Source organism: Giraffa tippelskirchi, chromosome 10 (assembly GCF_054371585.1).
Source record: "Giraffa tippelskirchi isolate mGirTip1 chromosome 10, T2T-mGirTip1v1.2.pri, whole genome shotgun sequence".
NCBI lineage: Eukaryota > Metazoa > Chordata > Mammalia > Artiodactyla > Giraffidae > Giraffa > Giraffa tippelskirchi.
The window spans coordinates 57570631-57585555 of NC_137284.1; the positions used below are offsets into that span (position 1 = coordinate 57570631).

General features: G+C 35.2%; 1 protein-coding gene across 15 annotated transcripts in view; it reads right to left on the reverse strand.

The window, feature by feature from the left end:
* Nucleotides 1-852: 852 nt before the first annotated feature.
* The window catches only part of FAM133B (family with sequence similarity 133 member B), a 29820-nt gene continuing 15747 nt past the window's right edge, over nucleotides 853-14925 (reverse strand). For 2 of the 15 annotated variants that reach the window (XR_014066065.1, XR_014066063.1), the window contains 5 exons: nucleotides 14760-14810; nucleotides 9770-9862; nucleotides 5248-5295; nucleotides 3946-4288; nucleotides 853-2428 (listed from right to left, as the gene is read on the reverse strand). Coding sequence is in view for 12 of the 15 variants with exons in the window: in XM_081531410.1 (XP_081387536.1) it covers nucleotides 2342-2428; nucleotides 5248-5295; nucleotides 9770-9862; nucleotides 14760-14810 (279 nt within the window). In the remaining 3 variants the exon portion in view is untranslated. Of the gene's footprint in view, nucleotides 2429-3945; nucleotides 4289-5243; nucleotides 5296-9769; nucleotides 9863-14759; nucleotides 14811-14925 lie in introns of all 15 variants that reach the window. The other 13 variants (XM_081531411.1, XM_081531405.1, XM_081531415.1 and 10 more) reach the window with 8 other exon arrangements.

Genomic DNA, 14925 nt, shown 5'->3' on the forward strand with positions numbered 1-14925 from the left:
CAATTGTTCTCTATGAAATTAAAAGAAAATTAGGCTCTTAGCACATCTTGACTGGAGGAATATGAATCCATACTCTGGATAAAATAAATTCAGAATAATCTTAGGGTATTTTAAACACCTAAATATACTAAGGGCAACCAACGAAATTCAAAACAATCAGAAAAAGGTAGCACCAGGTATAAATTCAATTTCTCAACCCAGACACTCATCAATTTTGTTGCAGTTACCTTGGCATCATTATCCAAATAACATGTTTTATGTTTATAAAATTAGTATATAATTATTTAAGAAAACAAGTTTGGTGGAGGGAGAAAGAAATATTATTAACTTGCACATAATATCACCTGCTCAAATTTTCTTGTATACCTTTTAGAAGACTGTTAAGGCTACTACAAGAAGACCAATGAAAAAGTAGTTTCCTAGACAGTCAGCACAACCTGGAAAGAATACAGTTTTTGCCAAATCACCTTCTTCTCCAGTCTAATAAAATGAACTGCTGCTTTTAGTGGGACATAATCATCCTATACTGGACCAGTCTGTAAAGGTATACTTTTATGTTCAAAGCAAATCTGATCAACAAGTAACCCGATAAAGTTTGTCCTATCCTTTAGCATTTCACGAACAATTCTGAGAAACTTCTTTTAGGATAAAAAATGTCTCCCCAACTTGCTGTGTACTCAAAACCTTGTAGATTTCTTTAAGGAGGAAAGATTATGAAAATTCAAGCATAAAATTCAGGGAAATTTGCTAAAACTTTGGTGACATGTCTTATCCATCTACCATTTCATACTTAATAGTGTTTGTTAATGTTTATAACTTGTGACTCAAAGGGAGCTGATAAAAACACAGCTATTTTTAAGTAAAATAGCTATTTATTCAGCTTCTTGTCATGCCAAAATGTTTTGTGCATATGCCACTATAATTAGCACACCCTCTGTAACAGGCAAAATTGTACATCAAATTATATTTTATGTTACCTGATTATATAAAAATGTAAAGTGAAAATGATTTATCAATTCTCTTTAACATTACTAGTAAACAGTTCAGCAGGAGATATGAGGCACAAAATCTTAGTAAAATATGACACAGGAAAAGCAATAATGTAATTCTCATGTAAATTTAACTTGTCATTATCTGTTGTGAATATACAAACTTTTAAAACGTTATATTTACTAGGATTCTGGCAATAGTTTTATGTAACAAGACACAGCATACCAGGCCTGCCACTCAACTTATTTATGGTAAGTCTCAGCTTCAATATGAAGCTGTTAAAAAAAAAAAAAAAATCAAAAACCTGCTTTTTACATGCTAAATAGCTTGGCAAGTATGCTGTTAAACACAGTAAGGAATTTAAGATAGCAAGAATAAGAAGTTAATAAAAAGCTAAACATTACAGCCTAAACAAAACTCATACACAAAATAAAAGAACTATCACTGGTTACATAAAATTTTCCTGACTGGTTAAAACTTAACAGTATAAAACATGCATTTTAGAATCTTTAGCTATCAAGTTCAAAAAGTACCAGTGTCTATCTGAAATGATTCCTTGTCAAAGCCAAAATGTAGTCAAAATTAGTTCAAATGTTATAACACATTCTAATGCTAAAAAACATTCAGTATTATCGAAGTGGAGGTAAATCCCAGAGCTTTTGGGGCATTCTCATGCTGTAAAAGGCTATTTCTCTGGTTCACTCAAAGTAGCATGGGACAGAGTCCGAGGATGTGACTAAGCTCAGTAAAGGGCAAGACTGCCACACCTGGCTCTGACCTCCCCATGAAGCATGGCTACGGTGTCCACAAAAATAAGGTGTGTGAGGATAAAGGCACGCTATTCTGCTAGCTAAAGTGATAGCAAACCACCCCCCACCCCTAAAAGCTCCTTCCCCAGGTAAATAAAAAGGGGAAAAATTAAAATACACTTATCTACAAGAGTAAGGATTTTGAAATAGCAATGTAATCCCTACTTCAAAAAAGGTTAACTAGAGTCATCTGGTCATCTCTGATTACATCTTAATGATGTATACAGATTCAGTTTTTGTTGATTTTATCATTAGATACTTCTAGTCAAAATATTAAATTTATTCCCAAATATCTTAAACCACTAGTATGACTGCAGTGTATTACCTTCCAGAGTTACTGGAAGAGGGAAAAAAATAGATGTTCAAGCAGCAGGCAACAATTATGGCCCTTTCACACAGTGGCATCTGAGTGGCTACTGATAGTCCAGGAATAATTTAAAAACAAAATTCATGCATTTTAGTAAATATGTCATAATTTTCACAGTTGAAATTTCCTTAGACATTGCACTTTCTTTGTAAATGAATCCTGATTCTTCTTAATGTTACGGTGAGTCAGGACTTGAACTAGCAGCCTTCTTTTTCTTCTTCTTACTGTGTTTCTTATGCTTCTTTTTCTTTTTTGTTTTTTCCTGAAAAGATAGTTCCGTGTTAGATATAGCTACATGAAAATCTGCAAATTAAAAACAACTTCACTATGGTACTTCTAAGTTACTATGTAGTCATTTCAAACAATCCACACAAACAAGTAAGTTACCCAAAACATTTCTCAAAAAGTCTCAATAATACTGTATGAGGACTAAGAAAGTACTTGTCAATTTTCAAAAGATAAAGAAAAACTCTATGTCAGTAGCCCATTAATGTAGCTTCTAACAACATTTCCTATAGGAAATAAATTCAATTGAATTATGGTATCAACTGCTATACTTTATGTTATCTAATTTTTAAAGCTGCAGTAACTGTAGTTACTGCAAAGGAAACATCACATCACAGTAAAACAATTGTAAAGTGGTAGCACTCAAAGGAAAAATACACTAAACCTCCTATTTTTAAGTAAATAGGAACAGATATTATGTACTGCCTAGGCTGGGAGGACTACTTCATTAACTTAACAACTAACTGGTACAAAATACTGATGCAAAGTTGAAAAGTCTATTTAGCACTTGATTTTTAGAGGGAAAGGCCATTGTAAAAGTAGTCATATTGTGACTAGACAAAGGAAGCTAAAATTTTGCTATACCCTGACTTTCTGATGTAAAAGAGAAAGGCAGACCTTTTAGAAACAGATATGTGGGAATGGGGTATCAAGTAGTATACTAGTGTTGATATCCAGGAGAAGAAAGTAAAGAGGGAAGAGGCACACAGAGATGGCAAAAGCAAAGCTTCCTGTCCATTTCCTAATCCAGAAGAACTTTCCACCCCTTGTCCCCACTAAGGCCTTTGCTACTTTGTGGCTCTTAAAATAACTTCCATTGTTCTTCTCATTACAAGTCCAAGTATACAAGGACTGTTACAGAGTCCAAATCTTATATTTGGACTTCTAAAGGTAAGTTTGGGTACAGGTTACTTTTTCATAAAAGGACTGTTGGCCACTCTGTTCTTAAAAACACTTTTCTTCTTGGCTTCCATGACACCTCATTGCTGCTTTTCTTCTAACACAAAGACCTCAGTTCCTTTGCTGGTTCTTCCTCTGCTCAACCTTTGTGGGCTTCCTTCTTTTCCACATGCTTTCCCAATCACAGGCTTTAAATACCACTTACAAACCAATCTTGATATCCAGCCTAGGCTCTGAAGACTGCAAGTGCCTCATTAATAGCTCCACCATGCATATTTAAAACTACCATTAAAAATGCCTAATTTTTCTGTCAAGATCCTTTCTCAACCATTTTAGTAAATGGCACCACTAATTAATTCATCATTTTAGTTAAGCCAAACAATCTAAGCTTCTTTGACTCTACTCTTTTAACTCCATTTTCCACCCCTGAAGCACCAAGCAAGTCCTACCACCTAAGTCCAAAACATATCACGAATCTATCAGGCCAGTCCATCTCCACCACTATCACTGCAATACAAATAATAGCGTTTCTCATTAATGTCTACTCATCACCTCTGTCAAATATTTTAAAAAGGTAAAGCTGATGTAGGCCACCTGTTTGCTTTGATAAAAACCCGGTGTGCTCTGTGATAGGGCCTCTGCTTCCTTTCCAACCTCACTGTACGCTATTCTTCTTTGTCTTCTATGGATGAGCCAAGCCTACTTTTTTTCATTTCTTCAAATGTACCAAGCTCACTTCCACCACAGGTCCTGAGCTCTTCTCTTTGTCTCGAATAGTCTTCCTTTCATCTACTGGTTGGCTCTTTTTTGTGAATCAGATTTCAGCTGAATTTTACTTCCTCAAACAGGCCTTGCCTCCCTCAGTCAGCCTCTCATTTATCACACTCTTATCAATCTTGAATTCCATTATAACAGCTCTACCAAGACAGAACCGTGCCTGCATAGAGAAGCTTAATAAATACATGGAACTGAATGCATGAAACAGTGAAGTATGCAAATACAAATTACAATTATCCCAAATTAATTAACTTTATGTTTTAATAATCTAACCAAAGATGAAAGCAGTCTTCACCCAAATTATTTTCCCACTCAAGAAAAAAGTCTCTTAAATGTTTCCTTGATCTTAGAGCATATAAAATGTTATGAATCATACATTATCAGGTGAACCTTCTTTTCAGAGGACTCTCATTTTAAGAGCTAAAGACATTTTGAGGAGGGGGTAGTTACTTTCAAACCTACAAATGATGCTGTTCATTTTTCTTTTACTTTTCCCTAAGAAAATGCCTTCAAAGGCCACAGCCCACACTTATGTGAGTGCTCCTAAATTACTCTGGTGATATGACCTCCATTTCTCTTTGGTAATTTGCTATATACTTTCTCTAGGCTGGTCTGCTTCTCACTGGATACCAGGTCCATTTTCCTTATTCTCTTCTTCCAACTTGTCAACCTGCACAGTGGTCGAGCTGGCTTTAGAAATGACAAGACTCATCTTTATTACTGAATCATTTATGCTGTCACACTCCTGCTTATTTTTCACTGAAGCTTGTGCTTCAAGAGCTTTTTTCTATTAGTATCAGGTTTGGTAGATCTGGGAATAACTACTCTCGAAGATGGAGGGAATCACCATACTTTAGTTTCAAGTTTCCGAGTATCGTTTAAGGAAGTCAAAGTATAAGCTTACAGTTTTAACAGTGAAATACTGAAATGCTACCAGGATATGCTTCCTTTTATTCTGAGCCAGTTTAACTTTCTCCAACTCATTAAGTGAAGCTGCTGAACACTAAATCTTTCTCAATAAATATTTAGTTCTAGGAAAGGCAATCATGCTTTATCATGACGTTTATAATAAACAAAACAGCTATACTGTTATCACGTAAAAACATAAGTGATACTTGCTGTTGCTTTTTCTCGTTCTTCACTGCTTTTCTTCTTTTTTACTCGTACCTACAGAATAAAAATTTTTGTGGAGAAAAGTTAAATATGTAACTTATACCCAAGGCATTTTTTTTTCATTCACTAATATAACTTGCATCTTTAAAATATCAAAAAATAAATAAATAAATAAAATTTTTATGTAAAAAATTTTGACAACGAGATAACATTTTAAGTTGCTTTGTTGTTCCTTAAACCTATGTTAAATCACAGGAAGGATTCAATGAAAAACTTTTCAAGGAGAGCGAAAAGGTTAGTCGCTCAGTTGTGTTTAATTCTTTGTGACCCCATGGACTGTAGCTCACCAGGCACCTCTGTCCATGGGATTCTCCAAGCAAGAATACTGGAGTGGGTTGCCATTCCCTTCTCCAGGGGATCTTCCTGACCCAGGAATCAAACCTGGGTCTCCTGCATTGCAGGCAGATTCTTTACCACTGAGCCACTCTTTCAGCACCTAAAAACAGCAGTAGAGGTACGGTAGATAAAAAATTTGAGCTGTGAAAGAAAACAGACCAAGCTCTGAATCCTACCTCTGCTATGTATTACTCTCAGTTGTAGCCTCTTGGTAAAATGTAGGTAAAACCCACCCTCAAGGTAGCGGGCTGGAATACGGTAGGTGGTTTTCTTACCTATGGTGTTGGTAATAAATAGTAGCTTTATATGTGAATATACATATATATATAAAATGTACATATATGTATCAATGAACTGATTAAAATCTTTTTAAGTAACAATCATTACCCCGTTAATATTTCATTTAAATATTTTAAAGTGTGATACACTGGATTTACATTACATTCAAAGTTGCTAAAGCTGATGTGTATTAATGTTAAATCCAAGTATAACATTTTATATTAAGAAATACATAATTAATACAACATATTATAATACTAAACGGCAGAAATTGCCGAATATTCAATTGTTTGGTTTATCTGCTAGGTTACTATATGTTAAATATATGAAAAGTAACTAACAATAGAACAAACAAACTAAAACAGACTAAAGGACTAGAACAAATAAACATTAGAGACTATTAGCTTTCAACAGGGGTGGTAGTTCTCTCATGAAAACACTTAGAAAACAAAAATATTGTTTCTGGTGGTATTTCTGTCATCACAATGACTGAGTGGGGAGGGCCAGGTTAATACAGGGGAGGGCTGTCATGCAATGTCTAGGATAGCCCTGACATAAATTTATAATAGCCTGCTTGACATTCATATAATGGACCCAATTATAAAAAGTAAAAAATCCTAAAAGAGGTTGCTGTTGAAGTGCTGCACTCAATATGCCAGCAAATTTGGAAAACTCAGCAGCGGCTATGGGACTGGAAAAGGTCAGTTTTCATTCCAATCCCAAAGAGAGCAATGCCAAAGAATGCTCAAACTACCGCAAAATTGTGCTCATTTCACATGCTAGCAGGGTTATGCTCAAAATCCTTCAAGCTAGGCTTCAATAGTATGTGAACCGAGAACGTCCAGATATACAAGCTGGATTTAGAAAAGGCAGAGGAACCACATATCAAATTGTCAACATCCACCGGATCACAGAAAAGAAAGGGAATTCCAGAAAAAAATCTGCTTCTGCTTCATTGACTACACTAAAGTCTCTGACTATACGGATCACAGCAAACTGTGCAAAATTCTAAGAGACAGCAATACCAGACCACCTGACCTGCCTCCTGAGAAACCTGTACACAGGTCAAGAAGCAACAGTTAGAACCGAACAACTAACTGGTTCAAAATTGGGAAAGGAGTACATTAAGGGTGTATACTGTCACCCTATTTATTTAACTTATATGCAGAGTACATAATGCTTGAAATGCCAGGCTGGATGAATCACAAGCTGAAATCAATATTGATGAGAGAAGTATCAATAACCTCATATGCAGATAACATCACCCTAATGGCAAAATCCCATGGACCGAGGAGCCTGGTAGGCTGCAGTCCATGGGGTCGCTACGAGTCGGACACGACTGAGCGACTTCACTTTCACTTTTCACTTTCATGCATTGAAGAAGGCAATGGCAACCCACTCCAACACTCTTGCCTGGAAAATTCCATGGATGGGGAAGCCTGGTGGGCTGCTGTCTATGGGGTCGCACAGAGTTGGACACAACTGAAGCAACTTAGCAGCAGCAGCAGCAATGGCAGAAAGTGAAGAGAAACTAAAAAGCCTCTTGATGACGGTGAAAGAGGAGAGTGAAAAAGCTGGCTTAAAACTCACCATTCAATAAAACTAAGACCATGGCCTCCAGTCTCATTACTTCATGGCAAATACATGGGGGAAAATGGTGACTGCAACCACAATATTAAAAGATGCTTGCCCCTCGGAAGGAAAGCAATGACAAGCCTAGACAGCGTATTAAAAAGCAGAGACATTACTTTGCCAACAAGGTCCATATAGTCAAAGCTATGGTTTTTCCAGTACTCATATATACGGATATGAGTTGGACCATAATGAAGGCTGAGTGCCAAAGAATTGATGCTTTCAAACTGTGGTGCTGGAGAAGACTTTTGAGAGTTCCTTGGACAGCAAGGAGATCAAACTAGTCAATCCGCAAGGAAATCAACCCTGAATATTCATTGAAGGACTGATGCTGAAGCTGAATTTGGCTACCTGATATGAAGATCCTGATGCTGGGGAAGATTGAGGGCAGGAAGAGAAGGGAATGACAGAGGATGAAATGGTTGGATGGCATCATTGACTCAATGGACAAGAACATGAGCAAACTTCAGGAGACAGTGAAGGAAGCTTGGTGTGCTGCAGTCTATGGGGTCGCAGAGTTGGACATGACTGAGTGACTGAACAAGTTTATTAAAATATGAACACAAAGTATTTTGTACTGGGTTTTAACATACAGTTGGCCCTCCATATCCATGGGCTCAGCACCCATGGATTCAATCAACCACAGATCAAAAATATTTGGGAAGGGGATTCCCTGGTGGCTCAGTGGTAAAGAATCCACCTGCAATACCAGGGATGCATCCGGGAAGATCCCACATGCCGCGGATCAGCTGTGCCCATGTGCCACAACTATTGAGCCTATGCTATAGGGCCCAGGAGCTGCAACTACTGAAGCCCTCGCACTCTAGGGCCCGTGCTCCACAGGAGAAGCTGCTGCAGTGAGCAGCTTGCATGTAGCAACTAGAGAATAGCCCCTGCTCACTGCAACTAGAGAAAAGCCCACCCAGCAATGGAGAGTCAGCACAGCCAGAAGTAAACAAACAAATTTTTTTTTTTAAATTTGGGGAAAAAAAATGGCAAAAAGTTTCAAAAAGCAAAACTTGAATTGGCCACATGCCAGCAACCATTTATATAGCATTTACATTGTATTAGGTATTATATGTACTCTATAGATAACTTAAAAGTATATGGGAGGATGTGCATAGGTTATACACAAGTATCTACTATGCCATTTTATGTAAGAGACAACACCTGCGGATTTTGATATCCACAGGGGTCCTGGAGCCAACTCCCTGCAGACATGCAAGAATGACAGGATAGTAAATATCCTACAAGAGCAACATCATGTAAATAGAAGGAGACTGTATTTTGTTTCATTCGGAGCTTTACTGGGAATTGTCTACCATTTTTGAAAATGTCACTGATGACAATGCTATTGTATGGCTTTTTAAGGGCAGAGGTCAATTTGCCTGCTATAGCCTGAATTTTGCTGCAGCTCAATATTTTATGTCTTCTAGTGTTATTATGCTCAAATACTTATATACCAAAATATAATTTTATAAAATTATATATTATTTTCTTCTATTCATTTTTATTTCTTTAGGGGATACTATCAATAATATAAAAATGTGTACAGGTAAGCTATATTACCTACAAATTCATTAAAGGAATCGTGTGAAATATTGCTACATAAATATTGCTATAAAATTGCTACAGGTTTTATTTTTCAAATGAGGAATTCAAGTCTAAGCAGAGGACTACATCAAAGATGATAACTTAGAAACCTAAAATGAACTAAGAATGGACTCTTAATTTCAATAGAGTACAAAATCTAAGATATGGATATTATAGCTAAAAAGGACTGTCTAGATTACCTAATCATAGTCCCTCATTTTATGGATAGGAAAACTGAGGTCTTGTCAACATTTCTGCTTTACCTTATAACTTTTCTGCTTCCTAAAGAGCAGCTCAAAACCAAAACAACAGAATGCTGGGTTTTAATGTGCTACGTACCATACAGTATTTTTCATGCCATCAAAATGGTAGTAAAATTTAAAGAAAATATTAGGAGAGTAAAAATAAAAGTTCTCAGATTGGAAAGGTATGTGGGAATATAATTATCAAAAATAAAAACTGTATTACTATCTTCTGTAAAAATACAGACTTTACTCTTAAATGGCATTTCTTTAACGTTAGAAAAATAAGTCAAATACTTATGAAAAATTATTTTTAATAATTCATTTATTAAGTCAAATAACTAGATATTTTAAAGTAAAGAAAATGGATTTAATTATATACTTACCACCTCAGTATACTCTGATTCTGACTCTGACTCAGATGATAATGGTTTATCTTCTGGATACATCTTTCTTTTTTTGCTGAGCCCTTTAATGTCCTATGAAAAATAAATATGTGTATATTGACTTAGATATAATAGTATGCCAGAAGAATTTTACGTTTCTAAGTTCTACTTAAAAATTTTTCCTATTATCACAAAAACTACCCATTTTCATTTTAGAACTGTCTAAAATTGGTGACAATTATCAGGAATCAGTTTCTAATTTCAATAAAAGTTACTTTTATTAAGTAACTTGAAAAGAAATAGCTATACATCCACTTAGATGTAATATCCTCTTTATTTTCTTTAATTAAACATGATAGAATCTTAAAGAGTTAATGAAAATACAGTATAAGATTTGGGTCCTTTGCATTCTAACTCTTTTTTTCTCTATCCAGGGTTGGATAAGACAGGCCTAGTGCTATAGAAAAGAATCTAAAAAGATCACTGCACTTTAATGCATTTAAAGTGTTAAATTCATATTAAAAAACAAAAACCCCAAACTTAATCCCTAAGCATTTAATGATGAGAAAATGTATAACTGGGGGGGAGAAAAGGAGAGTAAGACTGGGAGAAGGGAGAAGTACTCTGAAAACATCTAAAGCAAAAACGACAAAACACTAAGATTTATTAAAGCTGCATTCTGGATATGCCAGTTGTCATTTTATATTTTCTATATACTTCATCTGTATGTTTGAAGTAGTTCATTACAAAAACAAAACCACATAAAAGAAAAAATGCTCACCACCTAATCTTACACAGGAAAAAATGACCATTTTTTATATAGCATGAACCCAATTTTGAAGATGTAAACAAGAAAATAAACTAAAAGTGATGACACACGTTAGATTACAGGTGATTTGTTTCTGTAAATAGCTTTATTATTTTGGTAGAAATAATTCATTATAAGAAAATGCACCCAAATCCCACTACAGGGATTTTGGGAAACATCTATATGTGTATGCATGCCTTTACATAAATACCTGTTTATGTAACCCACTCTTTTCACCCAACAGTATCTTTCCATGCCAATTACACCATTATTTTTGGCCACTTTTGATATACATTGAAAATATGTATCACTGAAAGTATATCCCACAATTTACTTAACCCATCTCCTTCTGGAGGGCAGACATATAGGTTTTTGCTATTAAAGTTGAAACAGAGTAAAGGGTATGTGAGGGCAAAATCTTTATACAATAAAGATTAAATCAAAAACCAAAGTAGCCTTCATCCAAATGATTGTCTCCCTCTCCCACAACCCTCAAAATTGTTTATTTCATTCATTCATCAATCACACCTCACCAAAAAGCCTCTTCATCAGATTCTTTCATCAGTCATAGCAATCTCAGATTATTAGAATCTAGTTCACATTTTCTTTAAGAATTGCCTAAACATGTTTTTTGGGTTTCCCAGGTGGCACAGTGGTAAACAATCTACCTTGCCATTGCAGGAGACGCAAGAGACACAGTTTCAATACTTAGGTTGGGAAGATCCCCTGGAGTAGGAAATGGCAACCCACTCCAGTATTCTTGCCTGGAAAATGCCCTGGACAGAGGAGCCTGGCAGGCTGCAGTCGCTGGGGTTGCAGAATCAGACACAACTAAGCACATACACATACACATGTGTTTTGCCTATTTTTATGCATGTGAGGTATTCTCCTTCCCTTAATTATTGAGGATCAAGTTTTCTGTCTTACATATTCCTAGTAGTTTTTCTTAGTCTGTTCATATATATTTAAACTTTGTTCGTAGCTTAAATGTCTTTTTGCCATTCGGAATTTGAATTATATGGTCAAAAGTTCCTGGGTTTTGAGGCAAAGGCCTTTCTTACTCTGATATTATATTCACCCATGTCTTTCTCTAGCTACATTTTCATACATTTCTGACTTATCTGGGAATTTATTTGGCCTTAAGGAGTGTTAAACTTTAAATTTTTCAAATGGTTAATCACTTTGGCCCAAGAAATGCCACCTCTGGCATATATTAAATTCCACAAATACCTACCCATTTTTCCTGGACTCTACAATGTTCCATTGTTTTTTCTGTTCCTGTACCATACCACATTGCTTTAATCAAAGTATATGAAAAATGTTTCAACTTCTAGCAGGGCAAGTCACACCCAAAAATTTTATTAAATTTTCATGTGTTTCTGAATAGATGTGTATAGTTTTCTTTAAATTATTCCTGCTCATTTCTTTAAGATCTTCCTATATATTTTTTGTAAATATTATAAATGAAATATATTTTTCCATTATATTTTCTAATTAGGTATTGCATTGCCAAGCACTTTTGGAACAATTTAAAATAAAAATGGAGCTAAAAATAATGATTGATATATATGACTGAAAATTAAAACATTGTAAGATTATAATAGACATCCTAAATAAGATTAAGAGAAACCGTAGACTTCTCTTAAGAGATGTTAACTATGTGTCTGAAAGATTAGCAATCAAGGTATATAACTCTCACCGATTGGAAAGAAAAATGGGCCAAGACCATGAAGAGGCAATCCACAGAGAATGAAATCTGCATGGGTAATAAATGAAGGGGCTCAGACATCTCAACACATTAACTAGCAAAAAAGGAGGTCTTAACAGTGTGGTAAGTATGTATGAGGAACAAGGGTACTATCATATATTACTAGTAGGAATGTAAATTAGAAAATAAGCACTTTGGTGAGTAAAATGCAGACAAGTTAAATGTATCAATATGTTCCCTGGACCCAGAAATTACAGTCCCAGGTATACCTTAGAAAATCAATGAAAAGCTAAGGAAAAGGAGAAATAGATCACAAATAGCCACTGCAGTACTGTTTGCACTACTGAAGAGAGAAAGTAACCTAGATGTCTACAAGCAAAAGAATGGAAATACAAACTGTGGTGCATTAAAATAATGGACTATTAGAAGTAGAAGAAACAGACTTCAGAGTATCAAGAAGGATAAATGTCAACAGTACTGCTGCGTGAAAAAACAGCAAGTTGCAGAAGAAAACACGATACCATTTTGAAAATATGTGTGAACACACACTTATATAAAGGTGAATGGGAAGGATACATAGTACTTTCAAAAACAGCTGCCTATAGTGAAGGAGACTGTGACAGAGACTTCTGCCAATAAAACAAGACATGACAAAATGTAAACCATTTGTTAATTCTACTGGGTATATGTGTTATTTATTAAATACGCATATATTACTCTATATTTTGTATATTTTGAAGTACTTCAAAATCATAGTGCAGACGTTTTATTAGTTATTTCATGTTTGTAAACTGCCAGTTTTCAGTTTTACATTTTTTTTTAAACACATGAAAGTAACCGCTTATTATTTTATAATGATTTTGAAAATCAGGAATTTCTGTTGAAACTATATCACACCCTATTGGAATTATGAAAATAACTACAGTTTCCTTCCTTTGACCAGTTAATATGGCAAGTTAAATTAATAAATGTTATATCCTTGAATCCTTGGAATTAATGAAACCAGCTTCTTTTTTGGTGTATTTATTTGCAAACTGAAAAAAAAAAAGAAACCTCTTCTACATAAATATCCAAGAGAAAACGTTATCGACTAAGGGAAAGCAGCCAGTCACAGAAGGTCATATACAGTTATAACTGCTTTTATATGATATAGCCAGAACATATAAACCCACAGAGACATAAAGCAGACTGGAGGCTAACACAGGATGAGGAGAAGAGAGAAAGAAATTGAGTACTTAATGAGTATGGGTATTTTTAATGGAATTATCAAAAAGTCTTGAAACTAAAGAGCAGATCAATGCCCGACATTGTACATAAACTAAGTACCACCAAATTATAATTTAAAGATGGTTCACAGCATATTATGTGAATTTCACCTCAATTTTTGTTGTTGTTCAGTCACCAAGTTGTGTCCGACTCTTTGCGACCCCATGAACTGCAGCACACCAGGCCTCCCTGTCCCTCGCCATCTCCCAGAATTTGCCCAACTTCACGTCCATTGGAATGATATAAAAAGACTGAATAAACTTTGGTGACACTGGTATTTAGTTTTCTTTTGTTAGTAATGCTTTCTTTAGGCTTTAGAAAGATTGCACGTGTGCTCAGTTGCTAAGTTGTGTTCGACTCTTTGTGACCCCATGGACTGCAGCCCGCCAGGCTCCTCTGTCCATGGGATTTCCCAGGCAAGAACACTGGAGTGGGTTGCCATTTCCTTCTCCGGGGAATCAGAAAGACTAAAAATTATAAATTAGATACTTAGATAGGCATAAATTTAGCATTAAGCATAGATAAGCTATAAATGAAGATAAAACATCTACTTATAGTAGAAGAAAGATTTTTCAAATTATCTATAGTATACTCAATTTGAAACAGAAATCTATGTTCTTTCATTAAAAGGACCTTCTTTAAAATGAAGTGAGGAAACAAATGCAATGTTTAAAATCATCATTATTTCAATTTTGAAATAATACATTACATGTATACAAATTCTCTGCAGGAATACACTTCTGATCTTCTACCTTCAATAACGAACCCAATAAGCAGAAGAAATCTCTTAAGTTAAAAAGGGAATGCTTTATTGTTAATTTCTTGAAGCAACTCTTAAAGGAAATGAAGTATCTTAAATTAAAACAATGTAGGGATTTCCCTGGTGGCTCAGTGGGAAGAATACACCTGTCAGTGCAAGGGACATGGGTTCAATCCCTGGTCTGGGAAGATTCCACATGCCACAGAGCAACTAAGCCCATGTACTATAACTACTGAGCCTGTGTGCCACAACTACTGAAGCCCACACGCCTCCAAGCCTGTAACAAGTGAGAAGTCCATAAACGGCAACAAAGAGGAGCTACCACTTGCTGCAACTAGAGAAAGTCCACAAAAAGCAATGAAGACCCAGCGCAGTCAAAAATAAATAAATAATATTAAATATATATATATATATAAATATAAAAAAGGCAACATAAAATATAAATTACCTTTTCTTTCTCAGTTGCATCTTTTGACTTCTTTTTCTTTTTTAAACTATCCTAAACAAACATATATATATATTAATTTTAAATGTGAGAGATACAGCATTATACCATAATGAACAAAAATATCAAAAAGGTGATTATGATTGAAAGAAAATTACTCCCAAGCTAG